The sequence below is a fragment of the Malaclemys terrapin genome, chromosome 1 (genome assembly GCF_027887155.1).
Source record: "Malaclemys terrapin pileata isolate rMalTer1 chromosome 1, rMalTer1.hap1, whole genome shotgun sequence".
Classification (NCBI taxonomy): domain Eukaryota; kingdom Metazoa; phylum Chordata; order Testudines; family Emydidae; genus Malaclemys; species Malaclemys terrapin.
Genome location: NC_071505.1, coordinates 157,173,454 through 157,185,740, shown reverse-complemented (window position 1 = coordinate 157,185,740; position 12,287 = coordinate 157,173,454). Strand labels below are relative to the sequence as shown.

Sequence of the window (12,287 nt, the reverse complement as noted above, 5' to 3'; positions counted from 1 at the left end):
CTTTACAGACATAGAATAAAACAGGTCCTTGCCTTGAACTACCCATCTAAATATAGGTAGACATGGTCAGTCCACTTTTTGTATTTATACCTGTAGCTTTTGCATATCAGAAATGGGGAAGTTTCTGGAAAGCCCGGGAAGAGGATGGAATAGGCTTTACACTTACTATTTATCCTTTTGAGGGAGAAAACTAAGTTGAATCTCCTGCCTCTTGGATTTCAAGCATTCTAGATTTAGATTTGTTGTAACTGTAAAAGTGCTTTGTAGCTGCACCAGTTAGGTTGCTATTTGTGTAGAAAGATGTTCTGTTTTTCTTAAATGCATTCATTTGATGTGATTCAGTGGCTTAATTGAAGTGTAAATTATTTTCTAGCACTTCACGCTTTAATCATTGTGATTTCCACTAGTTTCCCCAATGTTCCGACACTGTTTCAGTCTGCATGTGACTTTATGCTTATGATCTGGGAGTTGCGTGGCTTTTCAAAAAAGCCATCTTCATTCCACTGGAGTTCTGAGGCTCTTGCCCCAATTTAAATGTTCTCTCCAGCCTCACTTCACAGGGAGCCACCACGTTGCAATAGCCATCCCCTTAACCGAGGAACAGAGGACTTGTATAAGAACTTGTGAAATTAATGAGTTCTCAGATATAAGGAACTGATAGGAAAGCTTGAGGGTGAAAAGAGAATGTGAGATATGACAGTATAATAGTTTAGTGTGAACTTTAGGTATTTTAAGGTAGCTTAATATATTGAAGTCCTGTGTATTTTATTTCTTGGAGTGTGATGTACACCTCTACCCCTATATAACGCTGTCCTCGGGAGCCAGAAAATCTTACCACATTATAGGTAAAACCGTGTTATATTGAACTTGCTTTGATCCGCTGGAGTGCGCAGCCCTCCCCCCCCTCCCCCACCGGAGCACTGCTTTACCACGTTATATCTGACTTCGTGTTATATCGTGTCACATTAGATCGGGGTAGAAGTGTATCAAGAATTGGGTACAAAAAATTGTTTTCCTTTACAATGCAGTTTTAAGTTCCAGAAAATAGAAGGGTTTCTACATACCCTCTTACAAATATCCTTTTGGCAGTCTAGTATTCAAGAACAGCCTTTATAGGATCTGGAAACTTCCTGTTAAGGTAGCCTCCCATAGATCCAAGGTCTGATTTCTCTTCCCATGCCCCCCATTCATGTATGCTGAACTATTACTAAAGTTGCTGCAGATGCTGTGCTCTGACTATTTGCAATCTATTTCTTCAGCAGTAAATTGTTTGTTTTTTTGTTTTTTAAGATTGTTCAGGGTTAAGATAAGAACAAATTATAATTAAAGGCTATGAGATTTTTTTTCTGAACTTTTTAAGTAACTTATGATACAATAGTTTAAAGTTGCTACTCAGATTCTTCTTCTTCAAATATATACAGCAATATTATCCAAGATTATACCAGCATGTACAGAATATTCTTGAAAATTCCAACTAGATTCCAAGTGTATATAATTAAACTTCCCTCTTCCTGTAGTAATAAAGCTCTGAGTACTTCAGATGAATTCTGTAAAAATTATATACTCCCTTTAATGCACTGCAGGGAGTTGGGGCTCAGAAGGGAGACCTGGCCTTGTAAAGTATTTTTGTTGTTGTTGTTCTGTTTATAGGAGAATCCAAGTATCTTTGCTCCATTTGTGGGAAGTCTTTTCATAGAGCCTCAGGACTTAGTAAGCACATAAAGAAACACCAGCCAAAGCCTGAAATTCGTGGATATCAGTGTACTCAGTGAGTATAAATTGACCTTTAAGTCCCTGGGATTATTAAAGACAGTTTCACTTGTCTCTCATGCTATAGTTGGTCACATGGAATTATTTAGAATAAAATATGTTAAACACTGGGGTGAAAAATGCACTTGTGAAGTTCATATAAGGACAAATGTAAAGTACTCCTCTTAGGAAGGAATAATCAGTTTGCACACATGCAAAATGGGAGATGACGGTCTAGGAAGGAACACTGCAGAAAGGTGTCTGGGGTCATAATAGATCACAAGCTAAATATGAGTAAATAGTGTACCACTGTTGCAAAAAAAGCAAACCTCATTCTGGGATGTAGTAACAAGAGTGTTGTAAGTAAGGCAGGAGAAGAAGTGTGGGAGGGATAGCTCAGTGGTTTGAGCATTGGCCTGCTAAACCCAGGGTTGTGAGTTCAATCCTTGAGGGGGCCACTTGGGGATCTGGGGCAAAATCAGTACTTGGTCCTGCTAGTGAAGGCAGGGGGCTGGACTCGACCTTTCAAGGTCCCTTACAGTTCTAGGAGATAGGATATCTCCATTCATTCTTTTTTTTTTTTTTACTCTGCACCGATAATACCTCTTCTGGAGTATTGTGTCCATTTCTGGGAGCTGAGGGCCCATGGCCAGCAGCTAGGGGCCGGGAGCACGTGGTTGGGGCCCAAGCTAGGGGCAGGGTTGGAGCAGAGCTGGGGGCAGAGCGGGGCTGGATGGTGCTCCCTCTCTGCTCTGCGCTGGGACTGGCCCGGGCCCTGCTGCGATCCCCTAGTGGAGTGTCTCCCACAGTTTGGGGACCGCTGACATAAAAGTTACAAGGGAGAGAGAGAAAAAATGTTCTCTTTAACCTCTGAGGATAAGACAAGAAGCAATGAGCTAAAATTGCAGAAAGGGCAGTTTAAGTTGGACATTAGGAAAAACTTCCTAACTCTCATATTGGTTAAGCACTGGAATAAATTGTCTAGGTAGGTTGTGGAATCTCCATTATTGGAGATTTTTAAGAGCAGGTTAGACAAATGCTTGCCAGGGGTGGTCTAGATAATACTTAGTTCTGCCACGAGGTCCCTTCCAGTCCTATGATTCTATATATTGGAGATGAAAGGCTGGATTAATATTACCTTGAACATGCTTGTGCCCACCCCAGATTCGATTTAGATAAGGTTGTTTGGGGTTTTTGTTTTTTTTTGTCCCCGTGGGTGTGTTACACTTTTCTCTAACAGTTTCAAAAGCAGTTTTAAAACTGTATTGGATAGAGCTTGGGAGAGTGGTAAGCTCTTCAGCAATGAAGGGTCTTCTGCCTGCTTCTGGTCTCATTTTACTATGTAACTAATCTCAGTTAAATTGGCACATGACTTTACATAATGTAGAATAATAGTATACATGGCAATAGCCTCATACAGTACAGAGTACACTGTGCTTAGCATATAGTCAACAATTATAATGATTAAATGGAAAAACATTTCATTAACTCAAATTTAAGGCTGCCTGGTGATAGCTTGTGTCTTTCCTGAAGGTTGAGTTCAGCAAAACAGAAATTTCCAAAAGAGTTAAGGTAAACACCTATGTAACCTTAACTCTTCCTCCTTGAACTTGCAATAGCTACTGGGAATGATCTGTATGCATTCCAACTTCATTCTCTGTGTTATGTGTAGGTGTATTGAATGGTGGAGGAATAAGTTGGAATGGCTTGCAAGATCCATGATTGTGATGTAAGGAGATCTTGGGATTAGTTTGAGGAGCATACTTCAGTTATGATTGTAATCTGAGTAGATATGGGTCTGAGTCCACTCAACATCCCCTCTCCATGTGTGTTGTCAAAGGAAGGAGGTGCCTTCCTCAAGGTATCTTGAGGTTCTAATGTGCATAATTTCAATACAGAATTGTGTAGACTATATCAGTAGTAGGGCACTGAGGTCTTCTTGCCATGGATATTGTCAGTAGTGAGGTGGGATCTGAGAGTAGCCTGTGGATTTAATGATGTGTAGGGAAAGTATATGTTAGATATCTTGTGTACAAGTGTGAAGGGGTTATAAAAGGGTATGAAGTGGTTATTAAATTTTATAAGCGTGGGGGGGAGGGTAAGCTCAGTATTTGAGCGTACAGCAAGTGCAGGTAGTGCCTGTCCATTACAATGAAAAGGCAGGGTGGGAGTGTGTGTGTTATGGATGTTTACCTTAACTCTGAATTTCCTGGGTTTCAGACATTTCAGTTTTACTGAGCTCAATATTCTGTCAGGACACGAGTTATCACTGGGCAACCATAACTCTGTGTTAACAGTTTTTTGCCATTTAATTTTCTAGGTTTTTAAACAAAGACAAATGTTTGTTAGTAGGAGTTAGTGTTCATTTAGACTGTTCTAGTTCTCACTAGATTTGATATGCTACTTCGGCTAGATAATAGTCAAAAGACTTAGCTTGTATATAGTGCTTTTCATCAGTTGATCTCAAATAACTTTTATATCAGTAGCCCCATTTTACAGATAGGAAACTGAGTCTCAGAGGGGTGAAGTTATTTATCCAAGGTCATCCAGGAGGCTAGTGGCAGAGCTAGGAATAGTCCCAGCCCAGTGGTCTTTCCATTAAGTCTCACGGTTGCTTTGAGATTTGTCAGTGCTCCTCCCCCCCTTTGTACATTTTGTTATAGTGGAGTGGGGATAATTGTCACTTTGAAATGTTTGCAGTGAAGAAGACTCGGTATAACCCCAAAAGCTTATGTCTCTCACAAACAGAAGTAGGTCCAATGAAAGATATTTCCTTGCACACCTTGTGTCTCTAGCTGATAACAAGGCTCATGAGAAAAATCTCATCCATGGTCTGTGACCCAGATCCTTGACAGTTTTATTACATGGTAGCTACAGTAACTTTAAGCATGTGAAAGAAAGTGTGTGTGTGTGTGTGTGTGTGTCCTTGTCCACCCAGTTTCCATCCCATTAAGCCATTAGTCGGCACTGTAGAAGGCATAAACATGTAAGAAGTTGTTCTATATTATATCCTGCCCTATGTTGCTGTGTACACATATCACAGGCTAGCAGTTTACTGGAGGACCATACGCTACCTTGGTTATGTATCCCGAGCTGCACACTGATCTGGGCTCTTCACTACCACTATTCACCCCCAGCTGGTGTTTAAATTGGTTACCTTCATTCCCTTCTCCCCAGATCCCTGCCCACATGAAAGGGCAGGAAAGAGGCCAGATCCCTGCAGAGGTCCCAGCACATACACAGAAGGGGATCATTCAGAGCTGACAGGTGCCTCCCGGCTCTTGCAGCCACAACTTCCTTTGCTACCCTTGCATAGCTGAGAGTTGCATTGACCTAACTTGGAAATAGACAAATGCAGTCACTTGAAAATACCGTTCCCTTAATACATTTAGGTTCACAGGTATATTTAAATTCCTGGTGCGTTAGAACAAACGATTGAAAATCTCCCCCAAACAAAAAGATTTTGTTTTGAGGAGATTCTTTCAAATTTATTTTCAAAAGCACAAATGACAATTGGCACCTAATTGCAGTTTATGCCTTTGAAAATCTTCCCTTTATTATATACACATGCAAAATTATTTACTACTTACATTGCAGACATGGTTTTAATGAGAATTAATATGTATTTGTAACACTTTTTGAAGTGTCTAACGTTGTGCTATCATTGTATATTAATAAGCATATAAGTTTTTCCTAACTGTAGACAAGAACTCACTTTAACTCCATGGCATTGTATTGGTTTTTTAATAGCTTGTAACATTGACAGAAATTGATTTTTTTTTTTCCTTTGGGTTTCCAAAGGGGGACTATACATTGACTAATTAAATATATTGGAGGGGAGAAAATAAGTATTTTTGGAGGGGAAATAATTGAAACCAGTTTACATTCTCTCAGCCATGACTATACTGCACTATCTAGATTAGGTGATTGGGAAACATGTAGCTATCCCAAGTCTTTCAGAATTGGTACAACGCTTCGTCCTCCACAATGAAGACCTCTACTAAGCGTGTGTGAGGGGATGGTATAATTCATGTTTATCATAAAAGAATTGATCTTGACCAACTAAAGCTGACAGTCATCAGCATTTTGTCACAAACGTCTGTTCTTCTTTGGCTCTGTAGCTCGGCTCAGTTCCTCAGATCTCCATCCAGCCTCTCTTCTGAGCTTTTGTCTTAGTCAGGCAAACCTTTACACATCTGGGGATCCTCTCTGGTACACCCTAAGAGGTTTGCCAGATGAAGAAGGCATCTTCTCCCTAGAAGATGGTCTTCTCTGACAACTTTGCCTAAGAGCTTCTCTCTTTTCTATATATTCCCTGTTGTTAAGTGACTTGGATAATGGGGCATTATGTCAGGGAGAGGTAGAGGCTTTCTGGCAAAGATGGCTGAGAAGCAGAGTTTATTGATCTGCTGTAGAAGCACCTTCTTGATCATGCATATTCCTGTGGCTTGCTAAAGAGGAGCTGGTGAACTGTGGCCTCCCATGGAGCTGTTATGGGAGGGCATGGATGTGGGAGGGGATTAGGGAAATTTGGGTTGAGGGATTGGCGGGGGGAGTGTCTTTGAGAAGCAGAGCTAGCAGTTGTGTTGAATGTGCTTGAGCAAGCTGAACAGTAAAGCAATTTAATGTCTGCTTTATAATAATAATTAATAGAGTTATCCCATCTCCTAGAACTGGAAGGGACCTTGAAAGGTCATCGAGTCCAGCCCCCTGCCTTCACTAGCAGGACCAAGTACTGATTTTGCCCCAGATCCCCAAGTGGCCCCCTCAAGGATTGAACTCACAACCCTGGGTTTAGCACTGAGCTATCCCTCCCCCCCAGTATATGGAGATATACGTTGTCGCGGAGTATCGGGGGACTCTGGGCCCTGCATCCCCGGCTTCCTGCGATTCACCATGACTCTCAGCCAGCCAGTAAAGCAGAAGGTTTATTTGGATGACAGGAATACAGTCCAAGATAGGTCTTGCAGGCACAGACAACAGGGCCCCCCTCAGTTAGGTCCATCGGGGGGTCCCAGGCATCCCAGCCCCCCTTGGGAGGTCAGAGCAATCTCTGCCTCCCAGCCATCTCTCCAGCCCGCTTCCAGCCCTCTCCCTTCAGCGACCCCTCCCACAGCCTTTGTTCAGTTTCCCCGGCCAAGGAGTCACCTGGCCTCCAACCCCTTCCTGGGCTCCCATGCTACACGCCCAGGTATTCGCCCTCGGGCAGACTCAGACTCCCATCCCCCAATGCAGACTATCCAGCCACACTCCCCTGTCAGCATTCACACACCACAGTAAGAACAGGCCCAGTTCGTCACATACGTATCTCATAGAACTGAAAGGGACCTTTAAAGGTCATCAAATCCAGTCCCCTGCCTTCACTAGCAGGACCAAGTACTGTCCCTGACTGTTTTTTTCCTTTGCCCTGATCCCTAAATGGCCCCTCTCAAGGATTGAATTCTCAATCCTAGGTTTAGTAGGCCAATGCTCAAACCACTGAGCTATCCCTCCCCCCTTTCTGAGTTAATCCTCCATGGTTCCAGAAAAAGAGATGCCAGTTCCTTCATAAGCATAGTTCTTCTAGCTTATAGAACAACACTTTGTGTAGTGTAACATGTGATGTCCTATCTCTCCATAACTCTTTTTTTGGGTACTGGATAGGACTTATACAAACTTTTTTTCCCAATAACAGAACAATTAAAGGAAATCAGCTTTCCATAACCGATAAAGGGAAAATATGCCTGAAGCCCATAATATAAATTTCAGATCTTTAAATTAGCTGCTATTCCTTTTAATCTCCCTTAGTGTAGAAGAGGATTACATAGCTAATATAATTGTTGATACTGTAAACCTTGTCTACTTCATGAAGTCTTCCAGTCTTTTAAAATTACCAATATATACTGGGCTTTAGGCAACATGTAAATGATAAAGTACATTTTTTTTGTGCCATTGAAATCGTGGTCCAGGATCCTCATTTTTGAACAATCCTTCCTCCATAGTTATCTTCATCTCATTATGATCCTGTCTTATGTGGGAGTCTGAAACCTTTATTGTTACAGATGTGAAAAAAGTTTCTATGAAGCTCGGGATCTCCGGCAGCACATGAACAAGCATCTTGGTGTGAAGCCGTTCCAGTGTGAGTTCTGTGGGAAGTGTTACAGTTGGAAGAAAGATTGGTATTCCCATGTGAAGTCGCATTCTGTCACAGATCCTTACAGGTGAGTGAGGGTCAGTTCACAACTAATGTAAGCTGAGCACACTAAGGTGTTGCAGACCCACAGCTCTAATTAGACCAATGAGGATCTGTTTCCAAATGACATTGCCAAGAGCTATCCATAGTTACAAGGATGTAGCTTTCAGCAACAGATATAAAAGAATAACTACATATGATGATCTCAATTGAAGAAGAGGATCTTGAATGTTTATGGATCAGTGTCCTAGCAGATAAAGCACAAGATGGGATGCTAGTTGGTGTCTACTACAGACCACCAAATCACACTAGAGAAAAGGATTACTGGCTCCTTAATATATGGCGGCGGGGGGGCGAAGCTGCGTGATCTTGAGGGACTTCAATCTGAGTGACATGCTGGAGCTCCTAGGCTGCCAGTAGTAAAATGTCTTTGGAATTTCTATAACTGGTAAAGGACAATTTCCCAATTCAGCAAATGTTGCTTCCAACATGGGGGAGAATTCAATATTAGACCTCATCTTGATAGATAAAGGTATTGATCACACAACTGAAAATTAGTGGTTGCTGCATGATACAAGTGATCATGACTTGATTACATTTGTTGTGTGCAAACCAGTAATACATACACACAGACATACACTTGGTGCTTTAAAAGAGCTAATTTCATAAAGCTGAAAACAATTATGAGTCAAATTAGCCAGGAGAGAGTGTTTTTGCCCCAAAACCAACAATCCCAGAATTCACAGAGAGAGGTTAGTTGGCTTAAAAAAAACAGTGTGGCTTAGAGGGGAAGTGAAAGCAGATCGCGCGCTCTCACTCTCTCTTGTGTAAGAAAGCTAGCTTTCTCTCTCAGTTGCGGAATTGTTTCTTTTTGAGCAGAATTCCTTTCCCCAGCTGATTTGACTTATTGTTTATCAGCTTTGTGAAAATGGTACTTTTAAAGCTGTGTGTGTGTGTGTGTGTGTGTGTGTGTGTGTGTTACTGGCTTGAACTTTATTCTGTTTATTCTGTTTGCATACAACAAATGTAGTCAAGTCATGATCATTTGTCACTAAGCAACCATTAAATTTCAGTTGTGTGATCAATATATATGCAGGGGGCGGGAGCAGGAGGCTTGGAAAGAATGAATGTAGTGACACATATCTGGTTTCACTTGCCCTCTAAGACATTTACTGATTAAAAAAAAAAAGTAATCCTTCCAAGCCTAAATATAAATTAGAAGCGATCAACTTCCCCTTTTTTCTGTTGGTTTTGTGTGTTGTGTGTGTCTCTCTCGTTGAATGATTAATTTTTTATCAGTATATGTTGGTAAATGTTAATTTCACTGTACACACAAAAAACTGATAAAAATATTTCTATTGATGGTAATCAAAATGTACAGATGGTAATCAAAAGTAAGAAAAATGCTGCTTGAGATCTTACTAGAGTCAAAATTCAGTGATTTAGACTTTTGAATTAGACTTGTGACAGACTAGTGAATTAATAGTATAAACAGGTGTGATTTGGAGTTTAAGGATCTTTACAGTCAACATGACAGGTCAAAATATACAGTTTGTGTTTTAATGGTTCGTAAAGCTTTAATTGCCTGACCACTCTCCAATAATTTCCCGCAACTGGGAACATTTAAATAGATAAAAATCTAAAACGATGCTTAAAAATAAACATCAATATCTGTTGAAATTCTGGAAAAAAAGTCAAATTCTGCAAAGCCTATTTATATTAATTGCTAGAAATTGTAGAAAATTGATAAGAGAAGCAAAAGTCACAAGGAAAACTCAATAGCCAGCAAAATTAAGGACAATAAGGAGTTTTTTTAAATATGTGAGGAACAAAAGGAATCCTAACAATGGTATTGGTCCATTGCTAGACAGAAATGATACAGTTTTCAATAATAATGCAGAAAAGGCAGTGTTCAATAAATATCTTCTGTGTTTGGGAAAAGGTCAGATGATTTCATAATCAAAAATCATAGGAGAGTGGTATAATGCCAATCAAAATGGATTTATGGAAAATAGATCCTGTCAAACTAACTTCATCTTTTTCTGATGGGATTAGATTCTAAGGCCAGAAGAGACCACTGTGATCATCTAGTCTGACCTGCATAACACAGGCCATAGAACTACTCCAGAATAATTCATGTTCTTGAAAAAATCCACTTTTGATTTAGAAATCCACCACAACCTTTGGCAAATTGTTCCGATTGTTGATTACCCTCACTGTTAAAAATGTATGCCTTATTTCCAGTGAGAAATTGTCTAGCTTCAGCTTCCAACCACTGGACCTTGTTATACCTTTCTCTCCTAGATTGAAGAGCTTGTTATCAAATATTTACTCCCACGTTAAGAACTTGTAGACTGTGTTCAAGTCACCCCATAACCTTCACTTTGTTAAGCTAAATAAAGCAAGCTCCTCGAGTCTGTGGCCTGGTCTACATTTAAAAATTAGATCAACGAAGTTGTGTTGCTCAGGGCTGTCGAAAAAATTTGCTCCCTGAGCACAGTAGTTAGGGTGACCTAACCCCCACTGTCAACCAGCTACCACATCTTGGAGAGGTGTATTAACTACATTGATAGAAACACCCTTTCTGTCAGTGTAGAAGTATCTGCACTACAGCGGCATAGCTGCAGCTTTTCTGCTATAGCGCTTGTAGTGTAAATGTAGCCTATCACTATACGGCATGCTGTCTAATCCTTTAATCGTTCTCGTGGCTCTTCCAATCCTTTTCCAATTTATCAACATCCTTCTTGAATTGTGGACAACAGAACTGGAGACAGTATTCCAGCAGCAGTCACACGAGTAACAAATACAGAGGTAAAATAACCTCTTTATTCCTACAAGTTTTGATTTATGAAGATACTAATGTTGATGTAATGTACTTAAACTTCTGTAAGGAATTTGGCATAGTGCTGCACAATATTTTGATTAAGAAACTAGAACTATACAAAATTAATATGGGACACATTAAATGTGCTAACTGATATGTCTCAAAATGTAATTGTAAATGGGAAATGATCATCGAGCAGATGTTTGCAGACAACACAGATTCAGAGAGCGGTAAGTAATGAAGAGGATGGATCACTGAAACAGATGGATTTGGAACTACATCCAGTTCCCTTCAGTATCTTTAGGGAAAACTGAAGGCTGATAAAGTTCCCCATGGAATGCTTTCAGGAAACAATGGGGATACATCAGAATTACTGGGCATCACTAGCATACACTTCGGGTCCTGAGCCCCATCTGTTCATCAGTAAACTTTGTTTAGGTTTTTATGAAAGATGCAGCACATGGTTAGCATTTTAGTCCATGTCCATTAGGCCTTTCCTGTGGGTGGCAAATTAATAATTGTACATGGAGGAGTTATGGTTATGTTCATTGGTTGAATACTTGCATTTCTTAAAACATATTTTCCCCTAATGTGCAAATAGCACAAACTAGATCACTAAGGCCAGAAGCAAACTTATTAGTACGAAGAATATATGCTATATTATGTCAAAACATTTTCTTTGCATTAATAATGTACGAATAAAAGTGTTTGACTTAGCCAGAACTTCCAAATTCAAATATCATCTAGAAAATAGCATTGAGAGGATCCTGTAGGCTATTCCCTAAAGTGAATGAGGGAAGATGGGTAATACAACAAACTTAGTTACTTGGGGTACCTTACTTCTGCCCTCATACCTCCATCGTTTTCCACATATGCCTGCATAGTATGCATCCTCAAAGATAACAATATGAGCTACAAGTATTAATGCATGTGAAACTTTAGGGGGATTAGTATATCTTGGGCACAGTTAGAAAAGTTTGGTTATTAATCTGTGTGGTTTTGCTAATGTGGAACGGTGAGTGGAAGCTTGCGTCCAGGATTAAGGAAGCATGTGGGTGTAGTCTCATGGCACAATAATATTTTAAAATCTGAAACCATTTCTCTTACATTGGAGCATCAAAATCTAACATCTTTAATTATAAAACTGGCATCCCTTTAAATGCATTTAAATGTATTTCCCTATTTGAGTTAAAAGGCATTTTAAAAGCTTAACCTAAAGTAGGCATGGGATAATGGTTTCAAGCATGTTTTCTGTATCTAACAGGTATTCTTTTCACATTTTAGATGTAATGTGTGTGGCAAAGAATTCTACGAGAAAGCTTTGTATAGAAGACATGTAAAGAAAGCCACTCATGGGAAGAAAGGGAGAGCAAAGCAAAATCTGGAACGTGTGTGTGAGCACTGTGGAAGAAAATTCACCCAACTGCGAGAATACAGACGACACATGAATAATCATGAGGGTACGCAGAAAATAAGTGTTTGTATCCTTTCTGTAAAAATACTAGTATTTTAACAAATAATATGTTTAGGGTCCCCATGAGT

At 40.0% G+C, this 12,287-nt stretch overlaps 1 protein-coding gene across 1 annotated transcript in view; it reads left to right on the top strand.

Moving 5' to 3' along the window:
- Positions 1 to 12,287, top strand: part of ZBTB11 (zinc finger and BTB domain containing 11) — a 37,055-nt gene that overhangs the window by 18,580 nt on the left and 6,188 nt on the right. Inside the window, exons 8-10 of the mRNA XM_054045216.1 lie at positions 1,651 to 1,768; positions 7,791 to 7,949; positions 12,030 to 12,205. Coding sequence (XP_053901191.1) covers positions 1,651 to 1,768; positions 7,791 to 7,949; positions 12,030 to 12,205 — 453 coding nt within the window. The remainder of the gene's footprint in view (positions 1 to 1,650; positions 1,769 to 7,790; positions 7,950 to 12,029; positions 12,206 to 12,287) is intronic.